At 38.2% G+C, this 27,862-nt stretch overlaps 2 protein-coding genes across 11 annotated transcripts in view; one reads left to right on the top strand and one right to left on the bottom strand.

The window, feature by feature from the left end:
- The window catches only part of MED12L (mediator complex subunit 12L), a 506,270-nt gene that overhangs the window by 412,843 nt on the left and 65,565 nt on the right, over nt 1–27,862 (top strand). For all 7 annotated transcript variants that reach the window (XM_070768376.1, XM_070768473.1, XM_070768425.1 and 4 more), the window contains 5 exons: nt 11,933–12,080; nt 18,720–18,838; nt 19,470–19,613; nt 20,438–20,601; nt 24,167–24,298. In XM_070768376.1, coding sequence (XP_070624477.1) covers nt 11,933–12,080; nt 18,720–18,838; nt 19,470–19,613; nt 20,438–20,601; nt 24,167–24,298 — 707 coding nt within the window. The remainder of the gene's footprint in view (nt 1–11,932; nt 12,081–18,719; nt 18,839–19,469; nt 19,614–20,437; nt 20,602–24,166; nt 24,299–27,862) is intronic.
- Nucleotides 261–27,862, bottom strand: part of P2RY12 (purinergic receptor P2Y12) — a 49,451-nt gene continuing 21,849 nt past the window's right edge. Inside the window, exons 1-3 of one of the 4 annotated variants that reach the window (XM_070768927.1) lie at nt 8,228–8,945; nt 3,962–4,126; nt 261–2,258 (exon numbers count right to left, since the gene is read on the bottom strand). In XM_070768927.1, the coding sequence (XP_070625028.1) occupies nt 1,217–2,236 (1,020 nt within the window). In that variant the 5' untranslated portion in view covers nt 2,237–2,258; nt 3,962–4,126; nt 8,228–8,945 and the 3' untranslated portion in view covers nt 261–1,216. Of the gene's footprint in view, nt 2,259–3,961; nt 6,133–8,227; nt 8,946–27,862 lie in introns of those variants that run through there. The other 3 variants (XM_019960748.2, XM_070768954.1, XM_070768878.1) reach the window with 3 other exon arrangements.

Genomic DNA, 27,862 nt, shown 5'->3' with positions numbered 1-27,862 from the left:
CCATGGACAGAGGAGCCTGGTGTGCTCTAGTCCAGGGACTGTAAAGGGTCAGACATGACTTAGCAACTAAACAACAATAACAACAATGAACTAATTGACATGAGAGATCACCTTCAAAATAGATTTTGCCTAATAGCATGTAATAAAAAGGATAATATTGGCAACTATCCTTTCTTAAATAGGTTCATTTGATATAGGAGTATAGAAAATGAGTTATAGTATCTCATAACTTTGAACAAAGAAATTCCAACAAAGTGTGCTTTAGAGTTTAATGTAAATTATTTATTATATACACAAATGACAAACAGGTAATTCCCAATATTTTCATCACTTTCCTGTTAATGTTCATACTGTTCAACTGCATAATCATATTTAATTTGTTTTTTCTCATAGGGGAAATGTTCATCAGCCCAAATCACAGTTTTTAGAAGCTAGTTAATAGAGATCAGTATCAATGATGGTACTGTATTTACTAAAGTTATCAAAATATGAGTAAACCAGTTTCTGTGCTGTTAAGGAAATATCCATAAGTTCCTGGTATTTGAATGTTGTAAAATAGCTCTGTTTTAATAACTTTGCTATTTCTGCTGTTTTTCTTGAGAAGGTAGTTTTAAAACCTTTTAGTCTGATCAGTTACCATTTCAATTAGTTTAAATCCCTTAAGTTTTTCCTCATAATTGAAAGTTAGTAGTTACTGTTCTTTGCATGTCTCAATTACTTAAATTTTTATAAAGAATATTGCATAGGTAAGCATTTGGTTAAGGGACTGCAATATATATATATATTTATAAGCATGTATAAGTATATATACATATATTAGTATATAATAATTGGTGTGATTTTATCAGATTTATCAATCTTAGCTGATTATAATAAATTCATAATAGGATTGTGACATATACATTATTATTATATGGTTACCCATTTTGTCAAAACGCTTCTTATCATAACCTGTGTGTAGTTTTGCATGTGGCATGGTGATTGGATGCAGTTTGTTTTTCTACACAGCTACATGTTAGGTTACTTCTCTGCTTCTTAAGATTGCTTTCAGTATTGGACAAGTAAATGAAAATTGCTTTCGTAGTCTTCTATTTATTGTTTCAAGAGTTATTGTTACTAACTCGGCTACTTCTTAGTCAATGTTAATATTTTCCGCATAGTGCTTGCCTTTGGGGAGTTCTATACACTAATAGACTGAAATATTACCTCAGTTTATTTACATTGGTGTCTCTTCACTTGGGTCACTGCCATCCTGTCCTTTTTTCCGATTGTCATGGGATGGAGGTGATGTAGAATTGGAACATCTCAGCATACTCATCAAGGAATTTTTGAAGGATTTGCAAAGGAAAAAGTAGATGAATGGATCCAGGCATGCATTTAAGGACGTTAACCAGAGTGTGCTCTCTTTCACGTAGAACAGAGTATTCTCAGCAGTGCAGTCAAAGACGTCCCGGGTTTGACTCAGGGTGTAGGGAATTCGGGCAAAATGGAATGGAACAAAACATATAAAGAATACAGCAATGATAATGAAAACCTTAATGTTTACCTTTTTCTTGGGGACTTTGCCAGCACCCCTTGTTCTCACATATGACTTGTACAGTTCTTTGGTAATGAGCGTATAGCATACGATGACAATTAGAAAATTAATCCAGAAAATGACTTGACAGACATAATTGACTATTTCATGCCAAACCAGACCAAACTCTGACTTCAGAAATGAGCATTTCTTCACAGTCTTGTCACTCGGCCTCCTGTTGGTCAGAATCATGTTAGGCAAGGAGATTAAGAACATGAATGCCCAGATGACAACCGAGAGAATCTTAGCCCCCAAGAGATTGTTGGGATTGGCTGTCTTAAAGGGCCTGGTGGTCTTCTGGTAGCGATCAATAGTTATTAGTCCTAGGAATGAGATACTGATGTACATCGTGAAGTAGAACACGACGGAGGTCACTTGGCACACAAAGGCCCTTAGAGGTCCTGTTCCCAGTTTAGTATCGCTGAGGATTTTGAATGGAAAAGTCAGAATCATGAGGAGATCGGAAATGACTGTGTTCTTAAGGAAAATAATAAAGTTGGATTTACTGCGGATTTGAAAGAAAATCCTCATTGCCAGGCTGTTTGTGATGAGTCCAACAAAAAACAGGACAGTGTAGAGGAGTGGGAAGAGCACCTGGGTAATCTTGTAGTCTCTGCTGCACTGGCTGCTGTTCCCAGCCACAGAGGTGAGGTTGTCCATGGCTCGTGTCTCTCTCTGCTACCTAGAGGGGGATGGAGGGAATGATTATTTTCAGGTGCCTGCTATCTGATTTTGCCCTCATCTCTGTGGGTAACATTTTTGGCGGGACTTCTCTAAAAATTGAGGTGCCTGATCTTCACTGGGGCAGATAGTAAAGAACACAGAAAAACCAAATCAAAACATTTCATAGTGGCAGATACTCTATTTGCACAGTAAAATAGTCTGGAGAACATTTTTTGAAGATGTGGTTACTTTGTATTTCTTATTTTTGAATGTTTGCCTCTTATAGAACGTTTTTGATCTTAGGCAAAAATGCATATACATAAAACCTAGAACAGAAATACTTAGGCTATGCTTTATTCTTCTCCAGTGTCATTTCCTTACCTTCTGACTTTGTTGTTTTTATGCATAGTCACTTTTCCTATAGCAAGCCTTACTCCTGGACTTCATTCTCTCTAGTACCTTCAAAGTGTTCTAAGGAGAAATGGCTGATAATTGCATAGTAGACTTTTAAAGTAAAAAGTGAAAAGAAGTTTGTATAAAATCACTTGTATAAAATTTATTGTTAAATAAAAAGCAGAAAACAAATTTTTTCCCTTTATAATTGGAATGTATTTCTGCCTCTGTATTGCTCTGCCATCCATTTGAAAATCAGCCTCACAGAGTATTCTTTGGCTGCAAATATTTTAACTCACGTGCATCTCTTTTCCAGCTTTGCTTCGTAAATTTTAAAGTTTCACGTATGTTTTCTTGACTATCATTCAGGGAAAATTTTTTAAATGGTTAAAAAAAAATGAGGAAATGATTTCTCTATGTAGTCATTAGATGGCATTCCTCAAAATACCCCAGGCATACTTTCTAGGTTTATAGACTGTATAATGGTAACTAAAATAAAATGCCAAGATCATGTCCTTGCCTGGTATAAAAAAAACCATAGGTTTTTATACCACAACAGGCAGCTATAAAGGAAATTAACACTTGACTTGAATGTATTAACTTGAATAAAGTATTTGGCATCTAAGTTTTGAAATTTAAAATGGAATTTGTAAAATTTGAATTCATCAAAAACCAATGGAATTGATTCTAAAGAAAATATTATTCCTAAATATAAGACATGGTAATATTAAAGCACAGATACCTCAATACCAAGGAAAAAACTTCTAAGTTCCCCCAAATGTCAGTGGAATTCTTTTTTCCATCCTTTTATTATTGAACATTAAACAAATTAAGGTTTACATCATATACCTCCTCACCAGTTTAACTTAAAAAAAAAATGACTAAATAAACCCCAGAATTTGATAGAAGATAACCCACTTAACCTTACTTGCTACTGGCATTTTTCTTTGTTTATGCCCTGATAGTTTTGGAAATTATACTTTGAGAATGCTCATTTTTCATAAACTGTTGCTTGTTCATCAAGTATTCTTGACATGAAGAACTTCAGCTCCCCCTAACTATAGCAAATCTCATTTTATGCTCAAGATAAAATAAGTAAGACTGTTTGAATTTTCTTCCATGTTCTGTATAATTTATTTTCAATGAAGAACTTAATGGTTATCTCCAGCATCATTAATGTAGCTTGTATTTTAGTTTATATTCCATTTAAGTACTCAGATTGATACTGCTATTAAAGGTTTCCAACTTAAGAAAACTTGAAAAAAAAAATACACACACATCATAGTGCAAATACGTATGCTTGTCAAATACTTCTAGATATAAAATTACCTGGTTACTCTCGATTCTCAAGGATTTGAATGTATCCAGTAAGCGGTAGTTAATACAGGCTGTAGAGTGGCATCTGTTATTTTCCTTTTAATGTCTTAGTTTAGCTGCTCACACTCTTTATGATAGAGAATCTGCTGAAGTTTCGTCCGTCAGGTCTTGAGTGTTCTAGAGAGAAATAGAGGGAGCGAGGAAGAGGACTTTACAATCAGAAATTACCTTCAGATGCTGTGGACTCAGGGCTGTGCAGACACTGTATTTCCGTCTGGCCCGCTTTTAGGACTTCTGCTTTTATTTCCTTGAGAAATATGGGGCACGGTGGGTGAGAAGTCATCTTTTAAAAAGCAATTTAAAATCCTGTGGCTTTTTACTGAAACCTGCCATAGAGTTGATGCTTTGTGAGCTCTTTGGGTTATTTCCCATGCAAATGATAAGTCCAGGAGATCAAGCCTACTGATATCTGCTTCCTGGAGAAGGCTGCAGACTTGCTTTGTCAGATGGTTATTTACCTGAAAACATATTGTGCCCAACACTGGTGATCTATTGCCTTTTAACAAGTAATCACATTAACTCGTAATGTGTGCTCATTAGGGATGTTAGGTCTCTTGCTCTTTGTTTTTTTTTCCTGGTTAATAATGTCATTATTTTAAATCTGTATTTGATCAGCTCTTTGTAGGCGACACAATTTCCTCCCATTATAAAATTGAAGATTCTAAAATTACATTAAGAAAGAAAAAAACAGTTGTATCCATTGCTAGGCTTATTATATAGGACTTTTATGCCTGTCTTGAGTAGAGTTTAAACAAATTTCTTTTGACTTTGCCTTTGTTTTTTGGGGAAATATATCATTTCAGTGAGGGCTTTCCAGGTGGCTCAGTGGTAAAGAATCTGCCTGCCAAACAGGAGACATGGGTTCAATCCCTGAGTTGGGAAGATCCTGTGGAGAAGGAAATAGCTACCCATTCCAGTATTCTTGCCTGGGAAATCCTGTAGCCCATGGGGTTGCAAAGGAGTCAGACATGACTTAGCGACTAGCAACAACAATCATTCAGTGAAGAGACTCAATATCACCTTTATATAAATATTGTGGATACTCACGCTTGTGTGCACACTCACACACTGTTTTGAACTATAATGTCCTTCTGTTACCAGCAGATCCACTTGGGTAAGTGTCTTTGTTGTAAATATATCTTTGGATTATTTATTTTTTCTGAGTTTTGAGTGTGTCTATCTCAGTGTAGATTAGATGATCTTCACGGACGGTTTTTCAAGTATAGAACAGCAGCTCAGTGTCACCTGAGGAGTCATGAGAAATGCGCTTTCGTGGGCACCATTCTCACCCTGGTGGTTCAGAAACTCAGGGATGCAGCCCTTGTCTGTAGTTCTCTCTCCTGTAGTTTGCTGTATGAGTGGTGCTCATATACCTTAAGGGTTGAAGGCCACTGATTTAAACTAGCTGAGAATTTTGTTGGCATTATGGATTTGAAATCAAGCTATGGATTTGGGTAATTTCGGTTGGAAATGTCAGTCACGTCATGGTCCCCATCTGTTAGTCACCTAGACGTCAGTTTGGTGATATACTCTTGGCAAATTAACTTATTTGTTGGTTTAGAGAGAGATCATACTTTTTGAAAAAGCTTTTATGCCACATACGCTTCAGAATAATAACAGCCCACTTTGGGTTTCTTATATTGTCATGAGTTAACTATTCTGTGAAGTAGATAATCATCTTATTTCTGTACTCTGGATGATGAAAACGGAGGAGTAGGGCAGCCAAGTTAGAGACCCGATTCCAACTCATGCTTTCTAGTTCTAGAGCCTGCACCTGTGGCCACAGCGTGTAAGAGTCTTCTCCATCTGACTGTCTCCACAACCCTTCCCCCGCACTGAGGCCCAGCAGTGAGAGGGGAACGCCGTGAATGCAACGGCTGTACTCCTTTTAGGAAAATAGGAGTCATACTTGCCTTTACACCGGATTGATTGTCAGCTTTAAGGAATGCTTGTGAAGTGTTTCTAAGACCTTTGGATGAAACAAGGTTTGGGTGGGGGGTGGCGGGAGAAATCCTGACTATTTGCAAGAAATTAGTATGCTACACGAAAGGAACACTATTTCAGTGTACTTAACTCATTTATGTTTCCAGATTTCTATAGTGCTGTGACTAGGGAGTTGCGGGGTAAATGAAAGGCTCCAGTTCTTGATCTAAATTAAATTAGCTTTATCTCTCCTCTGACTTTAACTCGCAACCACACCTGTCTGTGAACCTTCTCTGATAGTGTTTTGTCATTGGAAGATGACTGGAAAAGTGAACTAATTCTGTATACCCTAGAATTTTTATATACACATGGTTTAATTGGTTTCTTTTTTAATCGAGTCTACTAAAGGTAGTCTGTTTATCCGAAAATACATATTTGCTTCAAATAGGATTTCTGGGAATGGAGAGGGCCATGCCCTGAAATGGCAGGAACCTGTGGTCCTTGTGAAACTGGGCTGGGGAGGAGATGAATAGGTAATGATGCCCTTGGATTAGCTCTTAATGCTATTTTAGTTCTCTTGTCTTATGGTTTTGAAATGCAGCTGTGTTGACATTAGAGAACGTTCTGATGGAGCACATGCATTTAAGGCAGTTTTCATGTCATCTAGCTTGGCTTTACCTGTTAGAATGTAGAAATTTAGGTTAGATATTATAAGATAAATTCCAAAAGTAAGGAGTATTGGGCATTGTGATGTTTAGCAAAAAAAAACAAAAAAAGGATACTATCTCTGGTGATTCAGTTATTTGTCATCCTTGTCTTGCGTGTTTTGCTTGAAAGCAGAGGAGTGGTATCTATAATTAATCCGCTTGACAGCCATAATGCTCCTAGGATGCTCTGAGTTTGTTGGATCAAGGCCTCATTTTGGCCATACTGTTGACTACAAGCTATTATTGTACAAAGCTTTCCTTTAAATGTCTAATTATAGGAGTCCCTGATTCTCTTGATTTAGAAAAAATTACTCCAGGTCAGGTGTCATACTACTGAGAAGCTGCTGTTAATTCCTTCTTCTTTAGCACAGCCTCCCTGCAGTGTGCACACCCATTCTCCTCCACCAGCCCAAGGCTTATTCCTGCTGTAACATTGATTTGAAATTTATCCTATTCTATACAGAATAATATGATCCATTGAATGCTTCAGCTGAAAGAAATAATGACTGAAGGTGAAAGGAGAGTTCACAGCTCTAATAACCTCACCACCGTGGTCACATCCTTATGAACTCACACACAAGTTTTGGCAACATTTCTAGTCACTTACTCTAAAGAAATGAAGATGACTAACATCAGACCAGTTAATTCCAGTTTTCCCTTCTCAGAACATTTGGCTTAAGGAACATATTTCAATCGCTGTGGTATCAATACAACAAGCCTTCCAGAGTTTTTGGATGTGTATCCTCCTAATTGCTCTTAAAATCAATTAAGTCTTTGTGAGTTTGAGATATTATCTGAAGAAAGAAAACTGATTGATTTGGAGGATAAGATTTTCAGAACTCAGTTTATAGGGAGGTGACCTTCTTAACTCAAGGATAGCAGTGGGCGAGCATGAAAGGGGATGGCTAGAATTCCATAGACTGTCCTGTGGATTCTTTCTCCTGCCCAACAGATGTGTCCTTCAGGGTATCAACAAGAGAATAATCCTTTGATACTGATCTTTTGGGCTTCCCTGGTAGCTCAGACAGTAAAGAATCTGCCTGCAATGCAGGAGACCTGCGTTTAATCCCTAGGGCTGGAAAAATCCTACCCACTCCAGTATTCTTGCCTGGAGAATTCCATGGACAGAGGAGCCTGGAGGGCTCCAGTTGATGCAGTCTCAAAGAGTCGGATATGACTGAGCGACTAACACTTTCTTTGAGCTTTTACAGCCATGCAACTTCAGAGTGTTTTGATACTTAATTGAAAGAGCAGAACTTAACCGATACCTTTGGTAATATGTGGTCCATTTTCTGAGATTGACCTTATTCTCATGTGTATGTTGCTATTTAAAGACTTGTACATTTTCTACATGCACAAAAAATTGATGTAAACCAGTCTTGTAGGCTATTGAAAGATTTGCTTGTAAAAATGTTGCCTTTTGTCTTTGGAAGCTAGTAACACCTATCATGATTTCCCTAGAAAATGTTAAATGTCAGAAAAGCTGTCTTCATGCTCCATGTAGAGAGTGACCAGTGCTTTGGGCTTTTTTCCCCCCAGCTGGCTGCAAGCTTCTTTTGTTTTTTTAATTCCATCCCCTGACTCTTACCTCATGACTTTGCCTCTGGCCCATTCCCTGAGCATAATACGGCCAGTGAACTGATACAAGCATCTCACTTCTTCACCTCCAGATTTCCCTGTATTTTCACCAGTTTTCATTTCTGTCTGTGGTTAAGTAGAAAGATGTCCTCGTCTTTCTTCTGAAGTTAATCCAGACACGAGGTCACTGTTGCCTGTCTCCTTTGTCAGTATTATCTGCCCTCCAATCCGGATTTCCTTCCTGGAGACTCACTTGAAACATAGCTTTGAAACGAGAGTATGTCATTGGTCATCCTAATAAAGTGATCACTTTCCTCTCAAGCTATTTTTCTTTACACTCAGCTGCTAGTAACTGTGGGCTACTTCCCTCCCAGTCACCATTGCACCATTGCTCTTACTCCAACCTCCTGTTTCCTCCTCTCTGCCCCTCCCACTCTAGAGAAACTTCTCTTTTGAGGTTCACACGGTTTTTTGTTTGTTTGTTTTTTTAAGAAGCAAGTCAGGGAAGCCAGCATCCACTGTGATTTCTTAACTTTTCAACACTGTTGATGACCCCTGTTATTAATTCTTGCTTCCCTCACTTTTGTGACCTTGACTTCTTTGGTTACTTGTTAATTATGGAGACTGTATATCCATCATTTGATGACTTACTTATCTCCTTCACTGTCTCAGCATTCTTCCCTCCCATACCCTTTCCAAAGAGAACATGGGAGGTTTGAATCCCTTCTAGGGACATATTGCTTTTTTCCCTAAGCTGTCACTTCTACACTATACCTGCTGACAAACCACCTACTAGACATTTGTAATACATTTTCACCCACCCCTTGAATTTCCCTCACCTAATGGTAAATTCATGAGCTCCCTACCCTTATAACTTGCTCCTTTACCCACCAACAGATTTTATCTAGTGAGTCTGTCTTGAAACTTCCCAGTCCTTTCCTAACTTCTTTCAGGTACCTCTTGATTTTGCTTCTTATTTTTTATTTCTACCATTAAGACCTAATTTATACCCTACAAACCTCTTGACCAACCTCTTGACCCTACAAACCTCAGACCAAAAGAGGTCTTTTTGGTCTTTCTCTCTGCCTCTCATTTCTCATCTTCAGTTTTTCAACACTTAGTTATCAAGCCAACTTTTCTATAAAACCGTGTTTTGTTCTTATCTTCACCCCTGCCCCATTCTTTTAGTTTTTTGGTTACTTAATTATTACTTGTTTCACATATTTAACAAATATTAAGTGCCATTAAGGAGAATGTAAATGTGAATAAAATAGACCGGGTTCTTTCTCACAAAACTGACAGTCTCGTGGAGAAGACAGACGTTTAACAGATACTGAGAAAATAAGTGCTGTACACCGTGATAAATGCTCCAAAGTCTGTCCTCTCCACCCCTTCCCCTGTAGTGAAGGTTTTCAATAAACTCGGGTGACAGAAATGCTGTCATTGTACGCAGCATTTCTACAAGTGCAGTTGAGGATGCTGAGAGCATTTCAGGTGGCAGGAGGAGACCAGCAAAGGAAGGAAGTGCTCAGCGCCTTTGGGAAATACTGAGTAGCAATGTGGTTGCAGGGCGCTTCCCGGGGGAGGTGCAGTAATATGAATGGGCAGCAGGGGGTGCTGAATCTGATATGCCACTAAGCATTTTTACAGACATATCTCAGTTCTCACTCAAGCATTGTAATAAAGGAGGTGTTACCAGTTTTTAGGGGAAGAATCTGAGGCTCGAAAAGGCTCGTTATTCTGGACCATGGCTTTGGCAAGGGCATACCTTGGGTGCAGTCACAGCCCTCTCTTACCCTGATCTTAGGCTGTTACTTGATCAGTGTGGAGCCATAGTACTCCGTGTCCATAGAACACATGGATCTTTCTAGGATACCTTCCTTCCTCTTCCCTGTTTGGGCTTCAAGCTCTGCAGATGCTGCTGGGATGACACTGAATCTGTACTCCTTAATCAGGGGACATTCATCCATGCATTTTTTCAGGGTTCGTAGTACCTTGTCTTGCTGTAGGTAGGTACTCTGTAAACAGCTGTTGCTAACATCTTTCCATCACCCCTCACACTCAAGTTTGCATCAGAACCACTTGACAGGTGACTTAACTGAAAACAATCACCAGGGCACATGACTGGTATCTGAATTTTGTACAGTTTCCTCATCGCCTTTCTGTTCCCTTTGTAGGGCTTATATTTATACATCCTACCAGACAAAAAGGAAGTATATCAGTGGAGGAACAACAAAATCAGAGATTAGTCAAGTAGCTCAGGTCATAGAGCTATAGGAATCACTGTCTGTGTTGACTTTATGCTGGGGTTAGGTCTGTCCATTGAGACTTTGGAAGAGATTATGCAACTCAGGGTATTAAATAACAGCTTCTAGAAAACACTGCTAGCTTTTTTTTTTTTAAGAAGGCAAATTTGAGCACTTAAAATAACATTTGGGGACGTGGTAGCAAGATAGATTGGCAGATTATGCAAATGTATGTTTCTGATAAAATGTTGTAAAGAAGGAAGCGATGCAAGAAGTGGTGCCTTGAATGCAGGCAGGTGAGAGAAAGACAGAATGACAAAAAGGGACTGAGAGAACAGTGACTGAGACTGAGAGGAAACAGGGTCCTTCCTCAAGACTGCAGAAGCAAAATGCTGCTTTGTGCAGAGCACACACATGGAGTGTACTCCATATTGAACATTAGTGTTCTTCAGGTCACAAGGACTCTGTTCTTTTTTGCAGGCACTGCTAATTTATATGCACAGAATACAGTCTGTTTTTCCTGGGACAAATCTTTCCCTCGTGTGAGCTTCTTAGGGATAGATACTATTAGTGATAGGAATTACCTCGCACGAGTAAATATGGGCAAATGTTAAGAAAAGAAGATGGGCTAAATGATAGAACTAGGAATTCTATCAAGAAAATTTAGGAATATAGGATCAAAGAGAAAAGATTACATAGAAAAATTCAAAACCAGGCATAAGAGAGGACATATCTTAGATGATTTAACTTTGCTTAAGGAGTGTGTTTTTGTGATGCTCTGCCTTGGTAGTTCCCTCTCCTGTGTAGGAAAAACAGTGATGGAATCCACTGTGTTTGGGATGGGGGTGGGGTGGGGGAGGGAGGTGGTCCAGGAGAGGAAGGTGGTGTCAGAATGCGTTTGCATTTCCAGCTATTTTTCTCACACCTAATAAGACCATGCTGGCTTTTGTTTACACTTGGAAAGAAATATATGTTCCTGTGTCTTACACAGTCATGTTGGAAGTTAATGGAATTTTTTTTTTTTTTTAATAAAAGTACTTGAGGATCCTAGCAAAAATATAAACCGTTTAAAAATGTTTACTGAATGTAGAAAGCCGAGCTTACTAAGAAATAACATTTTCCATAAGGATAAAAATATAGCTAGTATGTAATTAGGATGTGACATTAATACCATGTTAATTTTAAATAATCAAGAGTCAAAACTTACTCTGTAAGGTACGCCCACATCAACTGCTTCTATTAAGACTTCAGGTCAGTTGACACTGTGTTTTGTTTTTTTTTTTTTAAACTTTAGCAAGTTCCAAACTGGAAAAACAAGGGTGTTGCCAGTGGAGGTTGAGGTGAATTGAAAGGCGGGCCAGATGCCACCACCGCACGAGCCAGCATGGAGATGCTGTGGTTAGCGCATTTCATGTCCATGAACCCCGCCCTCTAAACAGGGCTTTCAAAATGCGTTTTCTCTTTTTCAGGATGAATCTTCAAGTCATGAATGTAACCAGCGCACAATCCTTCTTTATGGAGTGGGAAAAGAGCGTGACGAAGCCAGACATCAGCTGAAGAAGATTACCAAAGATATTTTGAAAATCCTAAATAAGAAGAGCAACACAGAGACAGGGGGTAAAGAGCCCTCACGCATTTGCCCCCATTTGCTCTCTTGTCTTCTGCCTTAGCAGTCTTTATCAAAGTCATACGTGGCATGGTCAGCAGTGTTTCCTCCCCCAGATGACTGTTACATTGAAATATGAATAAGCACATTGAAATTTTAAGGCCTTGATTCCATTTATAGTTACATATTCCATTTATTTATAGGCACCATTTAAAATGGTGCCTTCCATGGATAGATAGAGGTAATTTTTACTTGCTCCTCTTTTTTTTCATATTTCCCAAATTTTCTGCAATAGTCATATATAAAGTATTAAAAGAACTTCCCTGATGGCTCTGAAGGTGAAGAATCCTCCTGCAATGCAGGAGACACAGGATATGTGGGTTCAGTCTCTGTGTTGGAAAGATCCCCTGGAGAAGGAAATGGCAACCACTCCAATATTTTTGCCTGAAAAATCCCATGGACAGAGGAGCCTGGCGGGCTACAGTCAAAAGGTCACAAAAAGTTGGACATGACTGAGTGTGCATATGTGATAAAGTATGAAAAAATGGAAAACCCTTAGTCTGGAAGAGGTCTGTTCCCCTAATTCCATCCTTTTCTCAAGCTTGCAGTTGGCTCATCATATTTTTGTTGTTGTTTAATCACTCAGTCATGTCAGACTCTTGGCAACCCCATGGACTTTAGCCCATGAGGCTTCTTTGTCTATGGGATTTTCCAGGCAAGAATACTGGAATAGGTTGACATGTCCTCCTCCAAGGGGGTCTTCCTGACCCAGGGATAGAACCCACATCTCCTGCATTGGCAGGCGTATTCTCACCACTGAGCCACCAGGGAAGCCTCATCATATTTACATGATAATTGAAATTCGTGACAGTGCAGTGACTGATCTTTTCTTATGTTATTCAGAAGAATAGGTGCAATAGGTAGTGGAGGCTACTTGCATTTCCAAGCAATTTCTGTTAAGAATAAAACGGTCTTTGCTCCATAATGACTTGGAATGCTCTTTCCTCAGTGTTTTTACATGGTTCCTACAGTGAAGCTATGCCTTTGTATTATGTCACCTTATTGCACAACTGGAATTTTGTAATTATCCGGTTCACATTGGCCTAATTACCCTTCCCAAAGTTTATTTTATTAGATAGTCATGTGGTTTACAATGTGCTATCGTTTTGTATGCTCCACTACCACCAGTGGTGTTTATTTCTCTTTTACTTAGGTAATACACTGGGAAGAAAGTTTGGACTTTCCCTATGAAAATAGCTCACTTCCTACACCTGGCATAAACCACCTCTAGGAATTCCACTTTGTTGTTCACTACAAAATAAATACTGTTTTATGAACCTTTTCCCAGAGGATCCAGTCTTAGGACTTTAACTGAACGAAATACTGAGGCTTGTCCACAGTAGATCTTTCCTACAGAAAATTTAGATATAACCAACGCAAATAGCTCTCTTTCCTCTCCATCATTAAGGGTGCAGATGCAGAAACAAGGTAGGAGGGTGGCATGTTTTTCAGTCTTAAAAGTGTGTTTTGGGCATCTGATGTATTAGAACTCAATGGGACAGCTGCCTTCGTGTTATTTACATAAGATTCCCCAACTCTCTTCTGTGGCCACATAAGGAGCTAGTGCTGTAGGAGCTCCATGAGGTGGTGGAAGGGAAATGAAACCTGTTGCCATTATCGAGATTGTGAGGAGGGGGAAGAACTGCTCTAAAAAAACTGTCGATCTGCTATTTTTCTGTTTTCTCTATTAAAGAAAAGAGGAAATAGTCTGAATTTCGAAGCTCAGCAGCTGGCTGGCAAAATGTATCCGAAACTACTTTTTTGTATATTTGGGAATGTGATGGACACTTTCTCTTTAGGAGGTTCAGTAATACATGCTTTTCCTAAATTAATTTTAGCAAGTCTTTCCAGATCCTGTGGAATGTTTGGTGTTGGAAGGCTGAGGGGTAAGACAAGGAAGGAAGCACTGTGGTGTCCTTTTCTGCTGAGTCCACTTCCTTTCTTTACAAAGAGTTTTTTTAAAATGTTCAGCTATCATCTGTCCTATCTTTGGATTAGTCTCTTAAATAGTCAGTTCTTGCTTATGAACTCACCAGGAGATCATTGTTCTTCCCGCTAATTTTTGAGATATTCCAGTACTAGAGGCACCGCTGAGGAGAGGGGCATCTTCATTGCGGATTTTTTCTTTCCCACATTCTAAATAAAACTCCTCATCAATCAGAAATATGCTTGTTAATTTGGGATAGCGAGCTGCCTTCTGCTAAGAAGTCTTATGTTTAAGTCACTATGTAAACACTAGCATTGATATGCTGGTGAGACCAGAAAACAGGTAGTGTTAGCATGTGTTTGCTTTCTGGTTACAAATAGAAACGTGGCTTTGAGGAACTTACTAGGTATGCTCTCGGATCAACCAGACTTTGCCTGGGAGGGTGGGGTGGATTCATAATCTAATGTTGAAATGACATTTCAAGTCGAAATAGGCAAGTCTCATTCTACATTTACATTCACAGGTCATCTTTGGGTATGAATTTGCAGACCACTAATGAAGTTTATCATAACAACAAAAGCCCAAACTTCTAAGATTAGAGATTCAGTATATGTGCTGCTGAAGTGAGCACCAGGATTAGAGTTGTTTTAAAAAATGGAAAACCAAAATTAAGCCACAGAAGAGCAATAATATATATTTTGAAAGCAAATGAACATAAAACAGATGAAAATCTATGAATTGCTATTATATTATTGCTTATGTAAACGTCATTAAAATATTCCTTTGAGAACCAACAGTAATTTCTTAAATTTTTCTTTCACTTGGCTATGTGTAAGTAAATAGAGCCTATTAATATAGACAAACCAATAAAGAGGCTTTTTTGAGTTCTCATACTGGGTCTTCATCCTCAATTCTGTTACTTTTTTTGATGACACACTTGGTTTTGGTACCAAGAAAGACTGAAAAAATATATTAACTTCACTTCCAAAGCTCATGGTATCCAAGACTAGTGGTGTAAGCTTTCAGTCTTGGATCAGTGATGTTGGTAAGTGAAAAATTAAAAACGTGAATATTTTAAACACACTTATGACCTGTGAGCAGTTATATTTAAGGCAATATAACTTAATTTGTACCTTTGAGAATAGATATTGAAAAACTAGTAGGTTTCATGAACTTCTTTATTCTTATTCTTTGCATTATATTTGGTGTTATTTGGCAAAAGTTACACATAATCTTGTACCTTATTTTATTCAGCACATTTTGATTCTCTGTTTATTTGTTTTAGGAAATAAAACAACCTAGGTGTTTTGCTTGTCTTTTGCCCCTAAACCATACTTGCTTGTTGTTGAAATAGAAATCTCCTTTCTTCCTAATGTTGTTTTTAAAACATTTGCTATTACATTTGCCATTAGCAAGCCGTTTCAGTTCAGTTCAGCCACTCAGTCGTGTCCGACTCTTTGTGACCCTATGAACCACAGCACGCCAGGCCTCCCTGTCCATCACCAACTCCCAGAGTCCACCCAAACCCATGTCCATTGAGTCGGTGATGCCATCCAACCATCTCATCCTCTGTCTTTCCCTTCTCCTCCTGCCCTCAATCTTTCCCAGCATCAGGGTCTTTTCAAATGAGTCAGCTCTTTGCATCAGGTGGCCAAAGTATTGGAGTTTCAGCTTTAACATCAGTCCTACCAATGAACACCCAGGACAGATCTCCTTTAGGATGGACTGGTTGGATCTCCTTGCAGTCCAAGGGACTCTCAAGAGTCTTCTCCAACACCACAGTTCAAAAGCATCAATTCTTCGGCACTCAGCTTTCTTTATAGTCCAACTCTCACATCCATACATGACTACTGGAAAAACCATAACCTTGACTAGACAGACCTTTCTTGACAAAGTAATGTCTCTGCTTTTTAATGTGCTATCTAGGTTGGTCATAACTTTCCTTCCAAGGAGTAAGCGTCTTTTAATTTCATGGCTGCAGTCACCATCTGCAGTGATTTTGGAGCCCCCCAAAATAAAGTCTGACACTGTTTCCACTATTTCCCTGTCTATTTGCCACGAAGTGATGGGACCATATGCCATGATCTTAGTTTTCTGAATGCTGAGCTTTAAGCCAACCTTTTCACTCTCCTCTTTCACCTTCATCAAGAGGCTCTTTAGTTCTTCTTCACTTTCTGCCATAAGGGTGGTGTCATCTGCATATCTGAGGTCATTAATATTTCTCCCAGAAAACTTGATTCTAGCTTGTGCTTCCTCCAGCCCAGCGTTTCTCATGATGTACTCTGCATAGAAGTTAAATAAGCAGGGTGACAATATACAGCCTTGACGTACTCCTTTTCCTATTTGGAACCCGTCTGTTGTTCCATGTCCAGTTCTAACTGTTGCTTCCTGACCTGAATACAGGTTTCTCAAGAGACAGGTCAGGTGGTCTGGTATTCCCATCTCTTTCAGAATTTTCCACAGTTTATTGTGATCCACACAGTCAAAGGCTTTGGCATACTCAATAAAGCAGAAATAGATGTTTTTCTGGAACTCTCTTGCTTTTTCCATGATCCAGCAGATGCTGGCAATTTGATCTTTGGTTCCTCTGCCTTTTCTGAAACCAGCTTGAACATCTGGAAGTTCATGGTTCACGTATTGCCGAAGCCTGGCTTGGAGAATTTTGAGCATTACTTTACTAGCGTGTGAGATGAGTGCAATTGTGCAGTAGTTTGAGCATTCTTTGGCATTGCCTTTCTTTGGGATTGGAATGAAAACTGACCTTTTCCAGTCCTGTGGCCACTGCTGAATTTTCCAAATTTGCTGGCATATTGAGTGCAGCACTTTCATAGCATCATCTTCCAGGTTTTGAAATAGCTCCACTAGAATTCCATCACCTCCACGAGCTTTGTTCGTAGTGATGCTTCCTAACGCCCACTTCACTTCTCATTCCAGCATGTCTGGCTCTAGGTCAGTGATCACGCCGTCATGATTATCTGGGTCATGAAGATCTTTTTTGTACAGTTTTTCTGTGTATTCTTGCCATCTCTTCTTAATATCTTCTGCTTCTGTTAGGTCCATACCATTTCTGTCCTTTATTGTGCCCATCTTTGCATGAAATGTTCCCTTGGTATCTCTAATTATCTTGAAGAGATTTCTAGTCTTTCCCATTCTATTGTTTTCCTCTATTTCTTTACATTAATCACTGAGGAAGGCTTTCTTATCTCTCCTTGCTATTCTTTGGAACCCTGCATTCAAATGGGTATATCCTTCCTTTTCTCCTTTGCTTTTCACTTCCCTTCTTTTCACAGCTAGTAAGGCCTCCTCAGACAGCCATTTTGCTTTTTTGCAGTTCTTTTTTTATTGGGTCTTGATAGTCTTTTTCTTGATGGTTTTGATTCCTGTCTCCTGTACAATGTCATGAGCCTCTGTCCATAGTTCATCAGGCCCTCTTGTCTGTCAGATCTAGGCCCTTAAATCTGTTTCTCACTTCCACTGTATAGTCATAAGGGATTTGATTTAGGTCATACCTGAATGGTGTCATGGTTTAGTTTAGTGTAATCTTTCTTAAATACAAAAATCTGTAAAACGACCTTTGTTCCCTGAAATTAAACTTTCCCATGTAAGATGATGTGTGAGGAGGCTTTTGTTTCAGTAGCATTTGACTACTTAGAATCATAGTGTTGAAAGAGAACCTTGAGATCATACAGTACAGCATTTTCTTGGTTTTAGATTTGTGTTTGTAAGTACATATATTAAAAAATGTTTTAAAATAGGACCTAATTATTTCTGGGTCTTATCCTCAGAGCTGTCAATTACAAGAGAATTGTAATTCATAGTATTTCTTACTTTTAATTTTTGCAAACTTCTCTATGTTAAATTGATAAAGTTATCACTTTTTTAGTAATGTGGACAGATTTAGTTCTTTCCTGTCCCCTAAAAAGTTAAGGATTGTGTAGATTTCCCTTTTTATACACTACATTGTTAGACAGTCTCCTAACAAGATGGCAGTGGAGTTTTCTGTTATATTCATTTGAGCCTAGGTGATTTTTTTCCCCATTCAATGTTGATATCATATTTTAAAAGTCAATGAGTAAGAAATATTTAAGGAGGGATTTCTCATTAATCCTGGAGAAGGGAATGGCAACTCATCCGGTATTCTTATCTGGAGAATTACATGGAGAGAAAAGCTTGGTGGGGCTAGGGCTGTGGTCGTGAAGAGTCAGACACGACTGAGCAACTATCATTTCTCATTAATAGCCAAAATTTAAGTATATTACATAAATGAGAATGGTTAATGTTTAGAAAATAATTAGAATTACCTCATCAATATGGATCAATCTCAGAAGAATACTACTGAATGAAAGATGAGGGATATAAAAGTATATATCATATGATTCCATTTGTATAAAGTGAGCAACACTAATCTGAGCCATTAGAGGGCAGGCTCTTGGTTCTCTGGGGCGGGGAAGTGACTGCAGGGAACCTGAGAGGGCTTCTAGGGTTTTGGTATGTGATTTTGTTATTTGAGTTTCATTACATGAATTAATTTCTTTTGTAGAAATTCAGTGAGTCTGTACCCTTTTCCATATGTGTGTTATAGTTCAGTAAAAAAAGTATCTCTGAAAAAGGTCAAGAGCTTCAATTAAATGAAAAATAATGTATCTACTATGTGTTTGTTTAGTTGGAGATGAAGGACAGAAAGCCAGGAAGAGCAAACAGGAAGCATTTCCGACCCTGGAGACTGTGTTCACAAAACTTCAACTCCTTTCATATTTTGATCAGCATCAAGTGACATCTCAGGTAGCCATTAAAGCTGATTTATTATGGAGCTGGGATAGTTCCTGAAATCTCTTTCGTGCAATATGTGTCTTCAGCCTTCCTTGTTTTATAAATGCATTTTTAAAACCTATTTGGAGGTGTCTTAAAACTGTTGAGTAGTTCAGTTTCAAGTGTCAGTTTACTTTTCTCAGAGGATTAATTTTTATCCAGAAATACTTTTACCTTGTGATAACAATCAGCACTACATAAAGTAATCTCTAATGTAATACTTACATTATTACATTTTGTGTCCTGCATTGCTGATTGATAAGGGAGAAGTCTGTTGATGACTGAAACAAAGTACTTTGCAATTGGGAAGAAACCAAATCCATAGGTAGTCAAAGGGATATCTGGAAATTAATTAAGCATTTATAGTTCTACCTTTAGGAGACTTAGGTCAAAATCGTAATGACAACTTGTCTTATTTCTTCAGATTATATTTGTTTTAAGGATATTATTTGATTTGTACTGATTTTCTTTTCTGTAAAAATATGTTTCAACTTCTAAGTGGAATCATGTATAAATTCACATTTCTTACCTCCCAAAATTAAAATAATACATAAAAGTTATTTGGAATATTGGTCTTCTAATTACTTTCACTTTTTTCACATAGATTTCTAACAATGTGCTAGAACAAATCACAAGCTTTGCATCAGGAACATCATACCATCTCCCATTGGCTCACCACATTCAGCTCATCTTTGATCTCATGGAGCCAGCACTTAATATTAATGGACTCATTGACTTCGCAATACAGGTATCAAAGGCATCCTGCCTTTTAGCAAAGCAAACCTACTAGGCATTGTCCAGTTTACAATGAGCCACCCGTGCAGTTCTGTACAGTTGAGACATTCTGAGTCAACAGTATCTAACTAGCAGCTATGTCCATAATTTTCAATTAAATATAATTGGTGTTAAAATATAATAGTAAAAAAGTGAGAGTTTTGACTGTATTTCTTATTTGTCTTCTGTTGTTTTGGTTAGGGAAAGGTGAAAATTTGTTTGCTGTTTATAATAGAGTATATTTAATGTAAGAACAAAAAATATGAAACATTGATTTGTTCCACTATTTTTCGTGTACACATACTTGAGTTCTTTTGTTAGTATATATTGTTAGTGAATAGAAATAAAACATATCTTTTACTTATTCTGTTGGAGGTGTTAGCTTTGTTAATAATAAGAAAATACTGATGAATAATTTCCATTTATTGAAAATGACGTGTAAATGGAAAAAAATCAAGAGGCTAGGGGTGTTTTTTCCTGAAATTATCCAGTCCAGAACTTTGGACCACCATACAATTTTGGCAACTATTTCAGTATTGAATCCCTCTTCATGGCATGGACCATGATGCCCAGGCAGAAGGAAAAGTATAATTTTGATAAAGGATTAAAAGTAAAAGCCATTTAATTGCCTGAGATACTGCATTGGTGGTTTTATATGTATATAATCCTGTGGCAGAACAAGAAAGGAGATCAAGCAGTTTTAGGATGACTCAGTATATCCAGAGTGTGTAAAAATTAATGTTGTTTCCTATTTGTTCTGGCAGCTACATGTTTATTCGATCGTTTTGCCTTTTGCAGCTCCTGAACGAACTGAGTGTTGTGGAGGCAGAACTGCTCCTGAAGTCCTCCAGCCTGGCAGGAAGCTACACGACAGGACTGTGTGTCTGCATCGTGGCTGTTCTCAGGCGTTACCACAGTTGTCTGATCCTGAATCCTGATCAGACAGCCCAGGTGTTTGAAGGGTTGGTATATCCTAAAATGTGTAATGTGGCTTTTTTTAAGAAGCTTTATTTTAAAATAATAACTTAATATAAAGTTTGAAAGAAGAACAAAGGCCTTCCTATATAACCTGTTCACAGATTTAACGACAGAATGTGTATTTGTGATAAAGTTTTATAATGTCTTTAAAGGAAAAATAGTACTGTTTGTTCCATAAAAAGATGCATAGTTAAAGAATGCTTGTTCCAGGAAGCGTTTAACAGAACGATGATAAAAGCGTAGAAAGCCTGCCTGCCTACTTCTCTCTCCCTAGTTACTGTCATCTCTATTGACCAGAATCCTGAATTATTATTATTATTGGTGAATATGTGGTTGCTTCTTTGTTCATGTAATTTCAGTTTCTATTTGGAGAATCCAACTCCAAATAAGCTTTGAATACATACCATCTTACAGATTTAATTTTCAATTTCATTTCTTTTATAAATTAAAGGAAAATTTTGATGAGTTAATCTAGCATAAATGACTTTTTGATTCTTAGTCTTTTTCGGTTTGGATGAATTGTAGGCTAAGGTTTTCTCTTCTACCACTGGAGAAGTTGGGCTAAGTCATTACATCACTATCATTAGGGGCTAAAATTAATGGGACCAGAGAAGTATAATGAGCTGTCAAAACACTTATTCTGAGCTCTTTTTTGTCCACTACAGACTTCTTTCTCTGGGCTTTATGTATATGTAAAAGAAAGGCAACCTCTTTTTCTTTTTCTTCCGTTTTTCCTCCTGGGCTCAAAAGACAGACATGGAGTTCTTTGGTTTCACCATGCTTTTTTTGGGTAATCCAGCACATGTCATCTATCTATTCTAGAGTGGCATCTATTTAACAGCAGCTTTTGGAGGGAAGAGGAAATGCTACCACATTAATTCTACACATAGGTTTTTAAATTTTTAACTATTCTTTGAAGTCTTAAAGATGTTTCTTTAATAACCATATAAGTAAAAAAAAAAACCAGAACAAAGTAAATCCAATTATTGTTACATTCAGTTCGTATAAGAGGCTGTCTCCTAACTACATGTGCTTTTCTTTAACTGCATTTCCCAAGATGAAACATTTTTACTTTAAAGTTGAAGTACATTTTTGACTAGAGTTTTGGCTTAAGTAGAATTTTTGCTTTTAGACTTTTGCTGACATTGAACTTGATACAAGTATTTCTGTGCCTCTTCTCTATTTGCAGCCCTCCTCACCTAGCAAATACTATCTTATTATTTGAAGACACCTCATTTAATATCTTCTTAATCTTTCCTTCAAGTTTGTCTCTCCTATTCTGGCCTCTTTCTTCAGTTTTTTCTCTGTGACCAGAGTCAGCAGAATTTTTTTTCTCTGTTGAGCCAGTTAAATATTTTAGCCTTGATGAACTGTAAGTTTTCTCTTCATATGAGAGAAGAGCCACAGGTAATAAACACTTAGATTATTACTAAGTGGCATCTGAAACATCCCTGATATTCTTAAATGTAAGAAAATAGCTACCTTAGAATCCAGAAAATAGAGAACTATTTTACAGCCCTCAACTACCCTGTGGAGTTGAATAATTAGCACCATTTTACAAGTCAAGAGACTGACACTCAGGCCTGTTAATTGGAGTGGCTGGTGAAGTGTTGTACCCAGCATCTCATAGCTAATAAATCCGCCAGATTGCTGAAACAGTTAGCAATCATTCATGCAGCTCATTCATGCTGTTTGATTTACATCATACTTTTTAAACTGCGAATGGAAATGCCCTAATTGGTCATGAAATGAAAATAATAGTTTGTCACAAGTGCTTTTTTTCCCCCCTTTATTTTGAAATTATGTCATTGTCATTTATTTTGATATTTTAAATTTGTGTTCTATTAAATGTTTATAAAATCATGTTTGATATTCACTTTGTGTTTGTTTTTTTTTTTTTTATCATATATAGTAAATATAAGTACTTTTCCCCAAACTGTTATTTTTTGTACTTATATAAACATACTGGATCTCAATGTAAAATGTTACTTCTAGGGAGTGGAGGGAACACTGACTTTGATAGAGTAAATGCCTGGCAATCTTTCAATACATGTTTGTTTTCTTTAATCACAAAATAATTCTTTGCTTTTTCAAGGTATACCTAGGGCTATTTTGGTTTATATAGGTAACAACTGATTGAAGCATCTACTTTTCTTCTTGACTTGGGGACACTTTTGATGTAACTGACAGCCATTTTCAGTAGTCTGCATCTGCTGCTGTCGATTCACAAGCCTCGGGATGCTACATGCTTATTTCTTTGCATGGTTTGCTAGTCCCACCTCTGATGTTGGGCTGGATTTCTTTCTGGATGTTGACGCTTCTCTGTCTTATTTTGAAAGGCATTTCTCATTTACACCCACAAAGAAAAAGCCCACAGCATGGCAGACCCGTTTCAGGGAACACTGCTCTTCCTCTGCTATTGCCAGCTGAACAGCAGAGCTATCAGGGTTCTGCTGATCCCAGAGCGGGAATAACAAGTCCAAGACTATGTGAGCCTTCAAGTCACACGTCTTGGGGAGGGTGCTCAGAGGTATCGCCTGTGATTTCGGTGTCCTTCTCAGGCTTGTCATCCCAGGCTTCCTCCCGTCTTCTAAACAGCAGAGAAGGCTCTAGACTAGGCCTCTGGAGACCTGAGTTCTCTTTTTGGGTCTGCTATAAACTAGCTCTTTGCCTTGTGGGCAAATTACTTTACCTTTCTGAGCCTCAGAGCCCTCTTAGTGAGATAAAGAAGAATCATATGATTTCTGAAGCATCTTTCAGCTTTAATAATCTTGAGTCATATGTGACACTGTTGTAGCAGTCCTGAACCCTGTAATCAAATACGGCATGGCGGTGGACTCTGACTCTGATAGGTGGGTGGCCCACTAGTGTGTCTATATGTGTCACGTGAAGTTGTGTATTGTATGAATTGTGGCCCGAGAGGCCATCTGTCTGATCTGGGAAATTGGAGTAGTAAATGCTTCTTCTGAATTGCAAGTGTTGTATCACCAAAAAGAAGGAGTTTGGAATTCTTAATTAAGATTAACTAAAATAAATTTGTTTCTAGTTTGGATAAACAAGGAGAATGTGACCACAAAACATGAATTTGTCAGTTTATGCCTGAACCAGCTTATGGTCTTAAAATTGAACTTATCAGACTTACTGATATGAAGAAATTGGTCCTTTACAAAGTGGACATGGGGTCCTTTGCACATTTCCTGAATTTATCAATCTTTTTACTCAAGAGAGATTATCTACTAAAACTTTTATATCCTGGTACAGAAACTTTATTGATGGACTCCTCCCTATACATCTTCTGTATGGAGGAATTTCTTTCATTTCTTATTGTTAATGGCATTTCTGAAGTTTTAAAAATACTGTTTCAATATCATAATAGAAAATGATATTTTATTCAGTTATTTTCTTGCTATAATGATTAGTGTTAACAGTCTGATATTTTTTTTCTTACTCAAAGTAATCAGGGATATATTCTCACTCTAAAAGATTCAAGCAATAACATATATATTGACAAAGTGTGTGTCTCATGTCCTCATGTATTTTCCTCCTTAGATTGTGTGGTGTGGTAAAGCACGTTGTGAACCCCTCAGAATGCTCTTCCCCCGAAAGATGCATCTTAGCCTACCTCTACGACCTCTACGTGTCATGTAGCCACCTCAGAAGTAAATTTGGAGACCTCTTCAGGTGGGTAGAAGAAAGTCAAAAGAATAAGAATAGGTCTATGTCCCCCTCACCTTTTTTTTTTGTGGGCCAACCAATATTGTCATCCTTTTTAATAATGAGAAGTAATCCTAATTGTATCTGCCAGAATTCCTGTTGAATTACATTTCATTGTACCTGTAACTTCCTATTCCAAATTACTATGCATGTTTAACTCTGATTGAAATTTTGGTAGAATAGAAAACATGGTGTATCTTGCAGTTGCTATTACCTCACTTAGAAACTTGTTTCCCCATCGTTTGCATACTTCCTTTCTCCCTGCATTGTTTCTTTGACTCCTTTTCCTTCCTACTTGAAATAGCATTCTGGCTCCCTGTCATTCTTTGCAGTTTAGCACTTGTACCCCCAACAGGTGGACAGGTGCTGGAAGCTCCTAATTTGCTTACTTACTTAATGTTGTTTGAGGAAGTTTAGATGATTAATTGTAAGTTGGTGGAGGGAAGGAAATGGTAATAGCTGACAAAATAAATTTGGAATCTAGAATCAGGCAAGGAAAGAATAGTCAGTTAATGATTTTTCTTCACTCTCTTGTACCTTGCATCCAGTTTGTTTGTAAATCTGAGAATCTCTGTCTTCCAGGTGCATCTAGAATCTGACCACTCTTCATTGCTTTGCCACTCCCACCATGCTCATCTCTTGGTTGGACCATCACATTTTCCTTCTAAGTGCTTTCTTGGCTTGCATCCTTGATTCTCTTAAGAGTATTTTCTGCATGTCTTCAAAAGTCACCCTTTTAAAACAAGAATAACTTGACATATACCAGTGGCTTCTTATCTACTCAAAATAGAATTCAAAATCCTTCAGGATCTACTGGATCCAGCTCTGTCTTCTCTTTCTCTCTGTTCAAATTAACCACATGGACGTCCCTTTTGGTCTCCAGATATTCTAAACACACTCCCATCTTGGAGCTCTTGCACTTGGCTGTTACCACTCTTGTAAAGTTTTCCCGCAGTTACTTGCTCACTCCCACAGTTCATTCAGGGCTCTGCCTCCCTGATCAGCCCCTTTGATGTAGGACGGCCCCTGCCCCGACTCTCTGTCATTCTCTGAGCTTAGCATTATTCCCCCTCCCCACTCCATACATTATACACTTATTTATGGTCTGGCTCCTTTCTAGAATATAAGCTTCTTGAGAGCAGAAGCTTTATATTTTCTTCATTGTTCTATCCCAGTACCTTGAAGAGTATCTGGCTCATAGTAGGCACTGCAAAAAAAGTCTGTTTAAAGAATGATCTATACCAAAAACAAAATCTGTGATATTTTTAATGGTACTGATAGGGAAAAAAAATGTGAAAGTATGTCTTTATGAAATGAATTAGGTTAAAAAATAATCCCTTATGAAATATTAATATTTTCCCCCTGAAATAATGTAAAAACAATGCCCCTTGTTCTTCTATTACTTTGCAGAGAGCTTTCAGTTTACAGTTTTCAGAGAGTTTTCTCATACATGACTGGGTTCTTACAACAGCCCTGTAAGTTTCTCAAGAAAGCCACAGTGTTTGACCACTAATGCTCCTGCAGGGTAATAAAGCATGTTAAGTGAGTTAATTCAAGTATTGCACACTGGCTGTGCAGAAACTTAGGAGACCAACAATGAACTGAGGGGCTGCCTAGCATTAGCAATTAAAGACATGGAAGAAAACGGCAATTCTCTTGGAAAACCTTCGAGTCAAGTGTTATTTATAGTCTAGGACTAAGAAAATGGTTGAAGAAAAGCTAGATATGCAGAGAGATGTCTATTAATATATTACTAAACCAGTTTTAATGATTGGATCTGAAACATCATCTATAATGTGTATAAGTGTAATATTTGAAGGAAATAGATCACTAATCACGTCTACTTATGACTGAGCAGGCTTCCCTGGTGGCTCAGATGAGTTAAAGAATCTGCCTGCCAGTGCAGGCGACATTGGTTTGATCCCTGCATTGGGAAGATAACCTGGAGGAGGGCATGGCAACCCACTCCAGTTTCTTGCCTGGAGAATCACATAAACAGGAGCCTGGTGGGCTACCGTCTGAGAGGTCAAAAAGAGTCAGACATGGACTGAGCAGCTAACATTCACTATGACTGAGCTGCTGCTGTGTGCCAAAGGCTTTGCTAGGTTGTTTTCATCAAGATCTTTAATCCTCTAACAACCCCAGGAAGTAGAAATAATTTTTCCTATCAGTAAATGATTGCTCTTCATCATAAGTTAATAAATGATGAAGCCTACATTTGAATATAAGTCATTTTGGCCTTGAGCTATGTGTTGCTTTCATTATTTTATCAGGGTTTTATGATGCATACAGTTTCAGAAGGAAATGAGAGCTTTTATTTGTTTGTTAACTTCATATACTCCTGAAACAGTGCTAAGAATTTGACAGTGACCCTGATGGCAGCTAATGTTTCATTAAAACCTAGAGCTCATCCGGAAAGAGTGTAATAAGTGAAATAGGAAGCCTCAAAATGAAGGGTGAGGAGACTCACCATGAACCACAAAGTTCAGGAAAATTGTAAGAGGAGGCAGGAGGGCATCAACTTGAAAGATGTCCATAGAAAAGTGAGGCTGACTCATAAGAAAATACAGAAAGAAAAGCAGAATTCTTTTGCTTTCTAAAGACAGACTTGGGTTAAGAACCCACCTTCCAATCCTGTGGACATGGGTTTGGTCCCTGGTCAGGAAAGATTCCACATGACGTGAGGCAGCTAAGCCCATGCAAGCCACAACTACTGAAGCCCACATGCCTAGAGCTTGTGCTCTGAAGCAAGAAAAGCCACCACAATGAGAAGCCTGAACACCACACCTAGAGAGTAGCCCCTGCTTGCCACATCTAGAGCAACCCTGCATGCAGCAACGAAGACCCAGCACAGCCATAAATAAATACAATTTTAAAGTTAAATGAATAAAAGCACTGGGAACTATTTAATATTTGTCATTTTGAACAGGTCATGAATTCAGGTTGCAAACTTATATCCGTCAGCAACCACTGACAAGCTCTTATATAAGTTGTCTGCAAAGAAAAAGCATGTAGAAAGTTGTATTTGCTGTCATTTAGTGGGTGGCTTTAGTCCTCCCTCTTGGCCCAGTACTTTCCAAGCATATCTGGGACTTAGTTTTACCTGGGAAAGTTTTGTGTGTGTGTGTTTTTTTTTTAAGCATACAGATTGCATACACCCAACAGTGAGGTCCAGAAGTCTTTTAATTTTTACAAATTCCCAGAGGTGATTGTGAAGGAGAAAATCTGAAGTCACATTATGGTAAACACTGAACTGAGCAATCTCTGTTTTCTGGAAGCAATTGTCAGTGGTAACAGTTTAGGGTAAAGAGTCTTTGCTGCTGCTGCTGCTAAGTCGCTGAGTTGTGTCTGACTCTGTGCGACCCCATAGACAGCAGCCCACCAGGCTCCCCCGTCCCTGGGATTCTCCAGGCAAGAACACTGGAGTGGGTTGCCACTTCCTTCTCCAAAGCGTGAAAGTGAAGTCGCTCAGTTGTGTCTGACTCTTTGCAACCCCATGGACTGCAGCCTACCAGGCTCCTCCAGCCATGG

This window comes from Bos indicus, chromosome 1 (assembly GCF_029378745.1).
Source record: "Bos indicus isolate NIAB-ARS_2022 breed Sahiwal x Tharparkar chromosome 1, NIAB-ARS_B.indTharparkar_mat_pri_1.0, whole genome shotgun sequence".
Classification (NCBI taxonomy): Eukaryota; Metazoa; Chordata; class Mammalia; order Artiodactyla; family Bovidae; genus Bos; species Bos indicus.
This window is presented reverse-complemented; position numbering and strand designations above follow the sequence as displayed.